At 38.6% G+C, this 16751-nt stretch overlaps 1 protein-coding gene across 1 annotated transcript in view; it reads right to left on the bottom strand.

Annotated features, from left to right (window-relative positions):
- The window catches only part of LOC140226686 (uncharacterized), a 294115-nt gene that overhangs the window by 222710 nt on the left and 54654 nt on the right, over positions 1-16751 (bottom strand). The window contains exons 13-14 of the mRNA XM_072307126.1: positions 9535-9702; positions 6604-6771 (exon numbers count right to left, since the gene is read on the bottom strand). Coding sequence (XP_072163227.1) covers positions 6604-6771; positions 9535-9702 — 336 coding nt within the window. The remainder of the gene's footprint in view (positions 1-6603; positions 6772-9534; positions 9703-16751) is intronic.

Genomic DNA, 16751 nt, shown 5'->3' on the forward strand with positions numbered 1-16751 from the left:
TTGGATATCTCTGATGGGTACTACTTTCATTGCAAAAGAATAGCCGTGACTCTTTCAGCTGAATGAAACTAATGTGTGTGTGTGTGTGTGGGGGGGGGGGGGGGGGGTCCTTTTGGGCTACTGTCCGGGGCCCCGTACTGGATAACATAGCTGGCTTTGGTGTTTTTGATATCTCTGATGGGTACTCCTTCCGTTGCAAATGAAATTAGCCGTGACTCGTCTCAGCTGCACGAATGAAATCAATCTTTGTGTGTGTTTGTACGTATGGCCTATGGGGGGGGGGTGGGGCACTTTGGGCCTGCTGTCTGGGGCCCCGTACAGGATAAAATAGCTGGCTTTGGTGTTTTAGATATCTCTGATGGGAACTACTTCAATTGCGAAAGAAATTAGCCGTGACTCTTTTCAACTGAATAAAATCAATGTTTGTGTGTGTTTGTACGTAGGCCTATGGGGGTGGGGCCCTTTGGGGCTACTGTCTGGGGCCCCGTACCGGATAAACTAGCTGGCATTGGTGTTTTGGATATCTCTGATGGGAACTACTACCATTGCAAAAGAAATTAGCCGTGACCCTTTTCAGCTGAATAACACCATATTTGTGGGGCCATTTGGGGCTACTGTCTGGGGCCCCGTACAGGATGAAATAGTTGGCATTGCTGTTTTCATGATAAGTACACACAAAGGAACAATATCCACCATTTTTTTTTTTTTTTTTTTTTTTTTTGTCCGTGACCCCCTTCGGCTGAATAAATCCATTTTCGGGGTCCCTTTTTGTGGTCCCTAGGCTTACGGTACAGGATGTGACTTGCCAGCAATTCATTTTATTGACCCTTGGACACATCCTTATATGATGAGACCATTAAAAAGTGTGACCCTTTTCAGCTGAATAAATCTTCTGGGCCCCCGGTCTATTCTTGTTTTTTTTTTTTTTTTTTGTATTTTTTTTGTTCTTTTTTTTTGTCCCATTCATCGCAGAGCCAGCATGGTTTGGTAAAGATTAAGCGCTTAAACAGACACTGTACTTCAGAGCCTCTTTTCTCAGTTGAGACTTTTCCTGAGTTTGTGCTTTTAATTTGATTTGATTTGATTTTATTGTTCCACATTTCAACACATCAAGTATTATACGATCGATTGAACATAAGATTGAACATAGCGTCGTAATTACAAAGAATACAAGAGAAGACAATTTAACAAACATGAAATGTGGGGACCTACTAAAAAGCAAAGCTTGTAATGTATAGGTCCCTGTATATTTGAAAGTGTTGGTCTTCTTAAAGAACCTAGTAAAGAAAACTATTAAAGGAAGGAAAGGGACGTAAAAGAAAAGAGAGCAAAAAAAGCAAAAGAAAGGAATAAAATATACGAAAGCATAGCGAAATACAAAGTAGCCACCTGTAACGCGCTTACAAGACTCCTTGTCACCCGAGCAACACAGTTACGTAACTGTAAGAATGCGCAAAAATGCACATGATACATAATGATTCATTAAGTCAGGAATAGCCTTGACATAAATGACTCAGTAAAAAGAACGAAAAGCAAACATGGAATACATATGACAAACAACGAATCTGATAAAAAAGAGGGAGTTCAAATAAAATTGCATGTTGTATTATTAGATATAAATGCAGTTCTCACGGGAGAAAAGTGAAATGAATTTTCCTGTCTTGTAGGGTAGGAATGTATAACTTTATTTTTTACAAACATGGGAGTGAAAGCATAAGGTAATTCGTCTTTAGTTATTAACTGGTACATAAATATCCCAAGGGAGTAAAAATATATATCAAAAATCTTTAAGAGGTTATTACTTTTGAACAGAGGGCTTGTCGGTGCTAAATAAGTGGTACAATTGATAATCCTTATAGCTCGCCTTTGTATTCTTAAGATAGACTCCAGGCGTATTTTGGAACAATTCCCCCAGGCCAGTATGCTATAATGAAGATACGACAATAACAAAGTCGAATATAAGGTACGTAATATATATATGGGGAAAACATGCTTAAGCTTCTGTATAACACCCAAATTTCTTGATAATAATTTACATAAATGATTTGTTTGTTCCTGCCAAGATAATTTACAATCAATTAGAAGACCAAGAAATTTAACTGAATTTGTCTGTTGTAAGTTTACTCCTGTGATTGAAATTGAGCCAGGTAAACAAGTGATTGTATTACTAAACACCATAAAATTAGTTTTGTTTAGATTTAGGGATAATTTGTTACTTTGAATCCAATTATTGACGTGATTCAACTCAGAGTTAAGCATATCAAGTAACTCAGTAGGATTGTTGTGCGTCAAAAAAAAAAAAAAGACTTGAATCGTCCGCAAACAAGAGGAAAGAAAGGAGTGCTGACGACCTGGGCAAATCATTTATATACACAATAAGTGGTCCCAAAAGGGAGCCTTGTGGAACACCACACGTTATATTTGCTGTGCTTGAATCAGAATTATTAATGTGTACAAATTGTGATCGATTTGTGAGGTAATCTCTGAACCACTCCACGGCGCTGCCACGAATCCCGTAATGAGACAGTTTGGACAGTAATACTTCATGATCAATTGTGTCGAACGCCTTTGAGTGGTCCAGAAAAACTCCAACAGTGTGAGATTTAGCTTCGGTAGCTTGAACAACTTTATCTATTAACAACAAAACAGCGTGAGTAGTCGAATGTTTTTTTTTTTTGCGAAAACCAAATTGAGTGTCTACTAAGATATCATGATCATTTAAAAACTTGATAGTTCGGGAGTAGACAACTTTTTCGAGTACTTTGGAGAATGATGATAAAAGAGATATAGGTCTATAATTGCCCAGGTCGTCTTGTCTGCCTTTCTTAAAAACAGGAATAATCTTGGCAACTTTCATTTTACTAGGAAAAACACCAGTCATTAAAGACAAATTGAATACATGGGTCAAAGGTGCGGCTACTTCATAAATGATTTGTTTAAGAAGAAACATTGAAATACCATCATAGCCTGAGCTTTGTTTAGCTTTAAAATTATTTACAATATCAATAACATCCAATGCATCTACGGGCGTGAAAAATATAGAACTAGGATTGGGATTCACAAGAAATGAATGAAGTGTTTTTTTTTTTTCCGTTAGTGGAATATTTCTGGCCAAATTTGACCCACTATTTGCAAAGTACGTGTTGAATGCTTCAGCAATACCACGGGAGTCATCAATTATCGTTCCATTTTGTATTATTTTATCAATTCCCAGTTTCTTTCCATCATTCTTTTTTAATACATCATTTATAACTTTCCAAGTAGACTTGATATCATTTTTATGGATTTGAAATTGTGCAGAAAAATCATCTTTTTTTTTTTTGCTTTACGTAGCACACACTGATTTTGCGTGAGGACTAAAAATAAGTGAAATGGGTCAACCTAGCCGAACTTGACTTTTTCATATTTTCTGGAAGATCGTGTCTTCTTTTACATTATGCTAAAATTTGGTATAATAAAACGGGCAGGAAAGTGTGTGTGTGTTTTTTAGTAGTTTGTCTCGAACATGTTTTGGTAGAATAGTGTGATTAGGTGTGTCTTTTGCATCCCTTTTCATTTCTGAAAAACCTTGTCCACACTCTTCACTTTCAACTCTAATAACTTCCGAAAGGATAGTGCTGCTGCTTTAAAAATTGACATTGATTATGGACAGAATGTGTTAATGAGGTATGCTAAATTTCAGTTTAATCTTATAATCCCTTCATTGTTGTTACTCTGGCGGTTTGCTTCCTGTTTTTTTTTTTTTTTTTTGCCCCATTCATCGCACAGCCGGCACGGATTGGTAAAGATTAAGTGCTTGAATAGACACTGTTCTTCATAGCCTCTTTTCTCAGTTCACACTCTTCAGGGCTTTTTACACTTGTAAATTTTTGCTTAGCCCCGTACCAACGGTGGGGATAAGGGTGGGGGGGGGGGGGGGGCTTAGCCCCACCGTTGGTACGGGGCTATCCTTAGCCCACTGTCTGTTTACACTCGTTTTTGCCAAAGTGGGCTAGCCCCACCGATAGTACAGTACTATCTGGCCCTGCAAAATAGCAGGGTTAGCACCGCAATTGCGGTGCCAAGCAAGTGAGTGTAAACAGAAGTCCGACCCCCACTGACCAATCAGAAACGAGGTAATCAAATGCTACCGGTGCGTGCGTGTTCGTGTACAGTGCACAGCGTAATCATTAATATTCATGTGGTTTGGAAAGTCCGGGGCTAAGAAATACGAGTGTAAAAACGTCAGTTTTCTCCTTAGCCCCGGACAAGAGATAGTACGGGACTAATTGGCAAGTGTAAAAAGCTGAAAAAAATTGGTACGGGACTAACGATAGTCCTGGGTCAGAGAAAGTCCGGGGTTAAGAAACACAAGTGTAAAAAAGTCCTTTCTTGAGTTTGTGCTTTCTTTCAAATATTTAGATAGGTTAGGACAGTCCATTTGATTTGACTTATACATCATTAAAATTAAAGTCTGCTCTTTCAGAATCTGGTCTTAACTAAAAAATCCATGTCTGGCGACTTTTTTGTTTGTTTTGAGATGCAGGGTCACAAATAATGTTGTAAATGAAAAGAGTGGTTTTTGTTTAAACTGATGTATTTGTTGAGAGTATAGTATAAAAAAGATTATAGATAATACCTTTCATTCAGAACTTTAGATATGATAACGGTACATTGTTCTAGATAAATACTAAGCGCACGGCGTGACAGCTGTGGACATCATAACCCTTTGGATATTCCCTTCGCTGCCTTGGAATAAAGACTAAGCGCACCGTGTTTACATCAGAACACCTGTGGACATACAGAAGACAATGCTCTTCTTTGTATAGCGGTTATTTTCGATTCAGAAGTAACATGATATAAAGACGACACCACATTGGTTAAAATGCATTTATTATGACTAAGCTACTCATTTGGAAATGCTATCATAGCTTGATAAGCATATCTATGCCCGACAAACAAACTGACACCAAAAAGGTTTTGCCACCTCAGGTGGTACCAATAACCCATTTTTCGGCTCTTGGCCCCATGGCAAGGTTAGATCACCTGGATCACCGAATAGTAAAGCATGGCTAAGCATTTACTCAGAACAGTTGGTCATGGTCGGTTACATAACATTACGAAAATAAATTCGGAAGGGCGATATCTCCACGAGGGAATTTTATACAATACAATTACAAAGACATTATAAGATCACTGATATCCAGAGAGCTTTTTTGAAAGAGTACATAAACTTTAAACTTCGAATTTCAGAAGGAAGAAAGTTAGAAATATTGGGTCCAGTGTGTCTGATATATTTCAGAGCCATCATCGTTTTTGTAAATGAAATTTATCAGAATGCTTAGTGGTATAAGAGTGTATTTCTTTGTTTAACTGAAATAATGAGAAATGCTTTAAAGCTCGGTCACGAATGCCTTTACGAACAGCTATAAACGCCGTACGAACGATGTTTAGACGATTTTGTAAGATTTTCTTAATAAGGCCGTACGAAACCAGCGTTCGTAAACCTGCCATAAACGGTTTGTAAGTTCGTAGCCTGGTCGATGGTCTTGTCCAAGATTTAGTTCAAATTCGTACGAAACCCTCCCTTCGTTAGGCGGCCGTACAAACGTCGTACAAACAGCGTAACAACTACGCAAGATTTTGTAGGGTCGAGAGACAATTCACAAAGTTTTAAATTCTTACAATGATTGTGAGAACGCCTCAAATCGTTCATAGAGGGCTCTTACGTCTTTCGTAAGAATGCCTTACGGACAGAGAATCGTACAGAGTTCTTACGAATAGCTCGTCGAGTTTGTGAGGCGTGCGTAAGGGACTCGTAAGGCGTAGGCACACAATTTGTGCCACTGCTGAGTTTTTAGGGGGCATTTAGGCCAAACGCGCGAAGTTCGAATCCTCACTCTGTTCTGTTAGTGTTCGACCAGAAAGCATCTTTGTTAAATATGGGAAGGCAGTCAAAGGGAAGAGGGGAAAGGGGAAGAAAAGAAAAGAGGGACATGAGGAGGAAGGAGCGAGAGAGGTAGAGTTGGAACAACAACCTCCTCCTCCTCCTCTACTTGCAGATGCAGCTGCAGTTGTAGTCTCCTTGGCCCTACTGCAATCTTGAAGTATGACACTTTCAACTGTTACAAAATTTTCAACAGGACACGGCAGCGTCTTTTTAACAACCTCACAAAATATACACAAAAATCGTAAAATCGTTTTACGAATGATTTGACAGTTCTGTGAGTTGCAAGTACGAACATCTTATGACAAAAAGAAATCGTAAGATGGCCGTAAGTCTGACGAAAGAATAACTCAAGGCATTCTTACGAAAAACGTACGAATTCTAGGGCCATTCTATAACTTACAATCATTTCTTTTCTCTAAAAAGGTCGAAAGTTGATTGAACCTTTGTGAACGTAGCTTCAGATGTAAGTGGAAGAACCACAGCCCGTCCTGCCTTAATGTCAAAGAAACGTTCAGCTTCTGAAGGAAAGACTGGAAGAAGTCTTTGTAGAACGTAGAACCTTATCAACATTGGATTTTCTCTACTACGAACAAACGATAACAATGAAATCTGCTCTTTTGCTCAGTGTATGACATTACATTGGAGATATTAAAATGTAATGAAATGTGAGATACCCTTGCTCCTGATGCTGATTCGGCGAGGGCGACAAAGAACTCGTCTGCAATCCTGACCCTCTCTAGCTCCAGAGTCTTGAGGTTTGGCATGGCACAGATACTTGTGGCGTAGCATTGTGATGTATCGACCGGGATGTCAGGTCCTTCCTCGTGTTTTATTGATTCCAACTATGCAGTACAGTAAGAGGGTGAAAAAAAAAAAGAAGCAAGTATGAAATCATTTCCGTGTCTCCACTGAAAGAAAAAGAAAAAACAAAAGCAAATATCACATAATCATATGATTAGCAATCGGTTTTAATATATACAAGCTTAATTATTTTATCAGACTATGTCACACGTTAACCATAACAGCTTAACAAATGATACAAATGTAAGATAAAGAGATAATTGTGTAATGGTATACAGGATAATTGTGAGGCTATGCATGTTTCGTCTAGTCGATTTTCCTAAGAGAAAACTATGTAAAAAAATGCTTTTTTAGTAACAGGAAGAACCACAGCCTGTTAGGCTTTTATGTCAAAAAAACTTTCAGTTTCTGTTGGAAAGACTTAAAAAAAGTCTTTGTATCACGGATAACCTTATCAAACATTGGATTTTCTTCACTATGAAGATAAAAAACATCGATTTCTGCTATAATGTTCTGCATATCCATCCATTCATTCATTCATTCATTTATTTCCATATCAAAACATAACATCTACAAATATCAAAACACAATTGTCTTGGTACATTTATACATTTTGAATGGAGGGATCATAGAAAGCATACACGAGGCTTGTCTTAAATGATCCACTACAAACAATTATCAATACATTTCAACTAAACAATTATCATACAAATTCATTTGATAAAATAAAGGTCAAAGATACAATGAAAAGAGAAGAAAAGAGGCAGAGGTGGAAACAATGCATACTTATACTTACAGTTTCAGATACATTTTATCAAAAATATATTTTTTATAAAGCCTTTTAAATTGACGTAAGGTCTTACTACTCTTGACTGTTGGATGAATAGTTTTCCAAAGAATAGGGCCATGGTAAAAAAATGGAGGATTGAGTTTTTGAAGTACGGTTTAATGGTATGTGAATATTTTTGGCATTCCTGGTATTATAATTGTGTATAGAACAATTCAAAGCGAAATGGTTGTGAAATACTTCAGAAAGAACATTGTTGGAAACTTTAAACATAAAACAATCATACTTTCCAAAGAAATAAATTCTTGAACAGGTAAAATTTTCATCTTAAGAAATAATGGCTTACTGGGAGCTTAATATGAAGATTTGGTTATCTAACGAATACTGCGTTTCTGTAATTTATGAATACGATCAATATTTTCTTTGTAGTAAAACCCCAAACAATACTACAATATTCTATGTGAACTGAAACAAACGAATGATACAGCATCTTGAAAATATTCTGTGGAAGAAATTGTAATGTGTACAGAACACCAATACTTTTCGACATTGTTGAACATAATATGTGACTCACATGAGAATTCCAGGACAATTTATCATCAATACAAACACCCAAAAATTTTATATCATATACTCGTTTAATTTCCTCATCTCTATATATCAATTTCAAATTACTGTCAATTTCAGTTCTTATTCCAAATAATATATAATTGGTCTTATCAACATTCAAAATCAATTTATTTACCGACAACCAATTTCTTATACAATCAAGTTGAACAATCATATTATAAAATAATGTCTTTGGGTCTGTGCCTTTACAAAATACACTTGTGTCGTCTGCAAATAATATATAATCTACATCATATGTTGAATGCGGCAAATCATTTATATACAATAAAAAAAGAAGAGGCCCAAGAATACACCCTTGTGGTACTCCACATTTTATTGCTTTAAGTTTAGATGGGACAGCATTAATATTTGTTAATTGTTTACGATTTGAGAGATAACTTGTAAATAATTTTAATGGAGTGCCCCTTACACCATAATAACATACTTTTTTGTAACAAAATGAAATGGTCTATAACATCAAATGCTTTGATTAAATCAATAAATACAGTTAACGCATATTCTTTTTCATCTATAGCCTGATTTATCTTATCAATCAGTTGTAATATTGCCGTTTCTGTTGAATATCTCTGCCTAAAACCATATTGATTACTAATAAGTATATTATGTTTATTCAAAAATTTTATTAACGTATTATTAATACATTTTTCTATTATTTTCGAAAATATAGACAATACTGATATTGGACGATAATTATTCACATCAGTTAATTGTCCTTTTTTATGTATTGGTGTGACTCGTGCAGTTTTCATTTTTTTCAGGGAGAGTACCAGTACGCAAACATTCATTAAAATAATACATAATGGAACACAAATCAATGAAATAACACATTTTACCATCTTGATATCAATATCATCAATACCAGAGCTGATGTTGTTGTTTATGTTGTTAACTATGGTTATTATTTCATCATTTGTTATTGGCTTCAAAAAAAAAAGAAGAGTATTACTGTTTGGCATTTTCAAATAATCTTGAAAAGACTTATTCTCATTTACATCATTTCTTTTTAAATCTTGCAATTTTGAACCAATATTAACAAAATATTCATTGACTGTGTTCACAATATCTTGACTGTTGGTAACTTTTTCATTACCGAAATGAAGAGACTCAATAACTGTATTTTTCTGACTTTTATACAAATTATTATTAATTAATTTCCAAATACTTTTCATATTACCTTTTACTTTATCCTATCAAAATAATCTCTTTTAGCTTGTCGTATCTTCATAGTTACATAATTCCGACATTTTCTATACATTTCCTTTCGATACAAAGTGGGATTGAAAAGATATTTCTTATACAATTGTGATTTTTTATTACAAAGCTTGAATAAATCCTGCTTTATGACATTTCATCGGAGATAAACAAACTGTAATGCAATGTCAGATACCCTTGCTCCTGTTGCTGATTCGACGAGGGCGACAAAGAATTCGTCTGCTATCCTGACATGACTTAGCTCCAGAGTCTCAAGGTTTGGCATGGTACAGATGCTCGTGGCGTATGCTTGTGATGCATCAGGAGAGATATCAGGACCGCCCAAAAATATCATCGATTCCAACTATGCAGGACAGTAAGAGGGTGAAAAAAGACACATTTTCAAGTAAGGAATCATTTCCGTGCCTCGACAGAAAACAAACAAATAACCAGACCTGTGTCACATAATTATGTGACAAACAATCTGTCAAGTTTTAACAACAAGCTTAATCAGTATTAATTATTTCATCAGATTATGTCACATGTTAACCATAACAGATTAACAATTGATTAATGTCAGAAGAAGGAATAAGTGTGTCAAGGGATACAGGATAATTGCGACTCTATACATGTTTCGCTTGTCGATTTTCCTAGAGACAACCACGGACAAACAATTGACTTGATTTTGATTTAATTTGATTTGATTTGATATAATTGGCTCCTGCATTATATCATTGCTCATGAAGATACTGCACATTCACATAATCATATCATAATATACATTGTTGCTGCATACAGTTATATACATGAACATTAATTTTTGATAAAGTAACTTTCTTCATTGCCTTTACAATGTACAACAAAACTTATCAGCGATGCAATGAATAACACAAAAGGGTTACAGATCAAGCATTGCTTGATTTGCATGCAGCCCTCGTGCATAATACATAACAGATAGGAAAATAGGAGGGGGTGACTTGCATACAGAGAGGATAGAAGAAAGGAGGGAGGAGAGATCTGTCTGCTTTCGCTAAAACACAAAAGTTAGAACACCTGGATCACTGAATAGTAAAGCATGGCAAAGTATTTTTTCACCGAGGTACAGATGAACAGTTACAGGTCATGGTCGGTTACATAACATTACGCAATAAATTAAGAAGGGCGATATTTCCACAAGGGAATTTTATACAATACGATGACAAAGACGTTATAATGCCCCAGTCACATAGGGTGCGTTTATCAACTCCTTTTCTCGGCAGAAACAGGTTATCCAAACAGCTTTCAAGGAATTTTTACGAGTTGATAAACGCAAAGCTGTTTTGAAAGCCCTTTAGGAAAGCCTTTACAAAAGGGTGCGTTTATCAACTCTCCTTTCTCGGCAGAAACAGGTTATCCAAACAGCTTTCAAGGAATTTTCAGGAGTTGATAAACGCAAAGCTGTTTTGATAGCCCTTTAGGAAAGCCTTTTCGATAGCCCAAAATTTGTGACGATCCAAACAGGTTTCCTAAACAGGTTATCAGAAACCTGTTTGTAAAAGCCTTTCGAAGTTGATAAATTCAAAGCTGTTTTGAAAGCCCTTTAGGTCGCCCTACTGCGGTTACTCAACCATGCGTTTCCAGTTTCTGAAAAGACGCGCGCCACGTAAAGTGCACACGAGCACGTGTACACAGGTGTATACATACAGCTGTGTGTAATGCACGCATATGCTTGGAACAAGGAGGTGTTTCTTTCACCAACAAGGTTTGAGAAATAGAGTAACAACAGTCTCATTCCCCTTGATCCCATGTCTCATGCCGCCACTCAGAAATATTTGAAGTATGTGCTAAACTGGAGCTGCCTCACAGATAGGAAGACAATTGATTCATGTGCCATTGTATCATGACTCGTCACTCTCAAAGGAAGATATGTCTTTATGATGGTAATTGCTTTTCGCCGTCCCTTCTGAGAAAACAAGCAGCACATTAATAGTACAGGCAGTCAGGGCTTTGGAAAGGGCTCTCGAAAGGGCTATGGAAAGGGCTATCGAAAGGGCTATCAAAAGTTGATAAACGCAGCCGACGAAAACAAGCGGCATATCAATAGTACAGGGAGTGGACAGGGCTTTCGAAAGGGCTATGGAAAGGGCTTTCGAAAGGGCTATGGAAAGGGCTATGGAAAGGGCTATCGAAAGGGCTTTCGAAAGTCGTTTAAACTGGGGAAAGTTGATAAACGCAGCCATAGACATCCCAGATCAACCCGGACCACCCCGGATCTGAATCGGGGAGAGATCCGTTTTGACGCCGGGAGGCCAACACGGCAACTTTTGGAGGTTAAAAACATCAGGCGTCATCCGGGGATTGCCGTGTTGGCAGAGCAATCCGGGGTGGTCCGTGTGGCTGCCGTGTGGATGCCGTGTTTGTCCGTGTAGACGCCGCACTCTTCCGGCCTTATCCGTGTAGCTGCCGTGTTGATACCGTGTGTACAAATCCCGGATCTCCAAAGATCTCGCTGGACGTCCCCGGATATCCCCGGATCACCGTGTAGATCCTTGAGCATCCGTGTTTATATGTGACTGGAGCATAAGATCACTGATATCTAGAGAGCAGCATTGTCTTTACACGTTTTTTTTTTCTTAAGCGTACATAGATTTTTAAGTTCGAATTTCAGAAGAAAGAAAGTTCCAAATATCGGGTCCACGTGTGTCTGATAGATTTCAGAGCCATCACCATTTCGGACCACCCCGGATCTGATCCGGGGAGAGATCCGTTTTGACGCTGGGAGGCCAACACGGCAACTTTTGGAGGTCAAAAACATCAGGCGTCATCCGGGGATTGCCGTGTTGGCAGAGCAGTCCGGGGTGGTCCGTGTGGCTGCCGTGTGAATGCCGTGTTGATCCGTGTAGATGCCGTGTGTTTCCGTGTAGACGCCGCGCTCTTCCGGCCTTATCCGTGTAGCTGCCGTGTTGATACCGTGTGTACAAATCCCGGATCTCCCCTGATCTCGCCGGATGTCCCCGGATTTCCCCGGATCACCGTGTAGATCCATGAGCATCCGCGTTTATATGTGACTGGGGCATAAGATCACTGATAACTAGAGAGCAGCATTGTCAAGTGAGAGGGCGCTATCGGTGGCGGCAGACGGATTTTTTTTATTTTTTTTTTTTTTGTCCAGAGCTAATCCTGAAAAGATATCGCTAAATTTCTTCTTTTTGAGTGGACATCCGTTTCTACATTTTGGTGATCTTCATCATGGGCGATATCAGTCGAAGATTATGTGAACATTGAAATCTGTTGGAGCCAGCTTTTCGTCTTCTGAGTATATGAGACTCCTCAGCAGGACTCGGTTACCCAGCTTCATATCACTGCACACGCAAGTATACTACTGTATCATATCAGTATGTGGACCGTTCTCGGACAAATTGGTTACGCAACATACAAGCTCTCAATGTTATGACTATAATACACTGCCGAACTTTCCGTCTTGCTGTTCAATATTACCTGTTTGATTTTATATCCATACTATCTTCCGTGGACATGGATGTCAATAAGCACATATGCACTTGTCATTGAACCCTCTAATGTTGTTACGTCACTTACGTTGGTACATCACTTTCATAACAACCCTACAAGGTGATACCGTCAAAAAGCGGGTAAGATTCTATTTTGGATCTGAGCCGACACGTATCTCACTATCTACGCGTGTATTTGTGATTTAAAACTTGCTCTTTAATCACCCACTTTCTGAACTCTTGTGATTTTGCAAAGATGGCGTCCCCGTACACTGCCGAGTATGTGCAGAAACTCCCCTCAGATGTTCTCCAACAGCTTCGTCTCGAGAACAAAGAGATGCTGAAATCCATCCATGCAACTATTCACGAAGCTACTCGACCGTCCCTATCACGAATCAGAGCTAGGATGTCACTTGTCATCCACGGATGTTGCGACACGGATTGTCGCCCCTACACGGATTGTCGCCTCCTGCTCGGGGCGACAATCCGTGACGGGCGTTGGTGGCACGGATTGTCGCCCCCTACACGGATTGTCGCCCGCCCTCGAAGCACATTTTGCTGGGTAATATCGTTCTGGACATAATCATTGAAATACTAACACATAACTTACATGGCTACACCCATGCAAACATGCCATGCAAAAAGTCATGGTGAGGTTTCAAGGAAGTGTGTATGTGCGCGTGCACATGATAATCTAGTGTCCGTTTGTGCGTGTGTGTGTGTGTGTGTGTGTGTGTGTGATGGAAGAATGTGTTTATTATGTCAGTTTTTTTGCGTATGTGTTTTTTAGCTGCGCGTGGAGAGGGATAACTAGTAAGCTGTTGCTGGCATAAACGTTGATATTGATTTTATCAGCAGCTTGGAATTTGATGAGTTTGTTTGGCAGATTTGTATAATTATTAATTCCGAGTGGAGCTTGCGTGCGGGCAGATGCTGATTTTCTGCATACGGTCCATTATGTCATTTATCAACATTGGGAAATCGTTTCATCAGGAAGGAATGTGGTATCGGTTCGGGTGTGCGTCGGTATGTGTGAAGGGGGTTACATTTCGTTATTGCAAAAGTTTGTTACTCTGAAGGCTCATTCGTCCGAAGGCTCATTCGTCCGAAGGCTCATTATTCCGAAGGTTCGTTATTCCGAATTTCATTTTTGGATCAACGAAACTCTAGGTATAGGGAATTGTGTGTTTCGGATATTAAAATGAAGCCTCGGAAAAAAAAAAACAAAAAAAAAACCGAAACTTCGGAATAACGGAACCTTCGTGTGTGTGTGTGTGTGTGCGTGTGTGTGTGTGTGTGTGTGTGTGTGTATTTGGGTTGGTGAATGTTGGTGTGGGATGATTTAGGTTTTGTTTAATCAGGGGTTGGTGGGTTGTGGATTGGATTTGAAGAAGGATAGTTATAAATGGTATGACAGATGTTGGTAGGATTTAATATTTAGGATAGATGTAGGTCCTAGATTTGTTTCGGATGGGGAGGGGAGGGGGTGGTCGGGTTTTTTTTATGACTGATTTCATTCTAGATTCGTGTAATGTATTTGTGTGGTTTTTTTATGTATATGCCCTTCTAAGTAAGAAGGTGTTACATGATCCAAACCAATGTATTCAAGGAATATAGGTTTGGTAGGGCCCTACGTGTCAAAACTTTCTCGTGAAGAAATTGTTAGTAGGGTTGGTCTATAATCGAGTTATCTATGTTGAAGTGAGATTATTTGTGGTATAAATTGACAAATGGATTTGTTTCTGTTTCGAATTGCCATTTGTAACATGTTACACCCAGAATGAGTCGAATTATGAATGATTTGAATGAAATCAATGAATATCAAGAAAAAAAGTGTTGAGTTGGTTTATTTGCATTATGGGGATTTGTTTGAGTGTTTGTTGGTGTTTGTTTGTATTACGTATGTATTAGCGGTGTGCAATGGCAGTTCGTTTGTGCTAAAATCAACTAACGATTGGCAATTTTTTTACGGCGTGTGGAAATTATTCGCTCATGCATTAAGGATGCCAAACCTATTCTGGGACAAAGAATAATGGTATGGACGTTCTAGTTTATAAGACTGATGGAAGAAAATGACTGCAGTGAAAAATGAACAAAGACAAATAACATTTGGGAGGGTACCTCCCTCGTATGTATTTTCTCTCGGTCTCTCTCTCGCCTAGCCTGCCTCACCGCTGATATTGGTTCACACACCCATACTATTTTTAGATCAACGCTGGTGTTAATTTTTTAAACACGTGCTAATACACTCTGAAGGCGTTTGTATTGCCACAGTAGCGCCGCTATATTCCACATACACACGTAAGCATACAGGCACACGTATACACACAGACAAACAAACCACTACCACTATGACCACCACACATGCACAGTTTCTACATATTGTATTATTATACTCCAAACACACACACATACACACACTTACACACACACACACACACAACAAATCATACACATCACATATCATGCAGCTCACAATACACACACACACACGCACACCCCTCCCCCCAACACACACACACATACGCATAACTTACCAGTCATACCCATCCCACCACCCCGAGCCCGGGGCGACAATCTGTGACGGGGCGACAATCCGTGTCGCAACGATTTTTTTTTGCCAACACGGATTGTCGCCTTCGAGGTCAAAAACTGGGAACTGCACAAGCGTCACGGGCGACAATCCGTGTAGGGGGCGACAATCCGTGCAGGGGCGACAATCCGTGTCGCAACACACGGAGATTCTTTTTGTTTAACGCGCACTTTACGCATTGGTGCATGGCGATCAATGACCTCGTTTAAGAGTGATATAAACCTGTTATACATCATTTCTACATCGGTTGCTTCATACACAGAGTCCCATTTGATATCTCCGATGTCTTGTATAAATGTTTCTTCATCAAATTTCTTATAACTGCGAACAAATTTGCATTTATGTACTTGGGGTCTATCTGAAGTTTTACCTTTACTGTAAACACAATATATCATGAAATTATCAGTCATAGCCAGCTCATATACACCGCTGGATGGTAATTTAGATGACACATTAGTTAATAAAAAAATAAACTGCAGTTGAGGAAGTTTCTATTACTCTCGTTGGGCGTGTTATTTATTAGGTACAATTATATGCTTCCATAATATCAAATAACTTCTCCGTTTGCCATGATTTACACTGACTCAAAACATCACAATTCAAATCTTCAATTACTAGGAAATCATTATATGATTCATCCAATATCTGAAGAATCTCCGTGGATGACAAGTTACATCCTAGCTCTGATTCGTGATAGAGACTAGCTTAAAAGAAAGGCAAAAAGATCGAAGCTGCCCTCGGACTGTGAAGATTATAAGAAGAACGCCAATTTATTATGAATAAGATTTAAAACAGCTGGAAATTGTACGAGAGAAATTTGGCAATCTTTGAGATATGTGTTACCAGGAAAGAAAACAGACTCACAAATCTCTTCAATTAATGTAAATGGTCAGATAGTTAGTGGTAAAGGTTTAGCTGATTTGTTTAATCGTTACTTTGTTAACATAGGGAAGAAATTAGAGAGAGAGAGAGAGAGAGAGAGAGAGAGAGAGTTCAGCAATTAATCAACGAACGGAACGTATTTCTTCAGCGAAGGTTGCAGCAAATTTCTCCCTCAAAACAATCGATGATAAGAAAGTGTGCGATCTGTTAAAATCACTACCGATGGATCGAGCCACGGGTCCGGACAACATACCGGCCAAACTACTGAGCTGCATTGCTTCCTTGATAGCTCCCCCGCTAACTATTTTAATAAACCTGTCAATACAAAAGGGCATAGTACCTAATGAATGGAAGGAGGCTCGTGTTACACCTGTTTACAAGGGAGGAAGCAGAGATGATATCGGCAGTTATAGACATATTTCCGTTTCCCCGATCTTTGCCAAGATCATA

This window comes from Diadema setosum, chromosome 3 (assembly GCF_964275005.1).
Source record: "Diadema setosum chromosome 3, eeDiaSeto1, whole genome shotgun sequence".
In the NCBI taxonomy this organism is placed as follows: domain Eukaryota; kingdom Metazoa; phylum Echinodermata; class Echinoidea; order Diadematoida; family Diadematidae; genus Diadema; species Diadema setosum.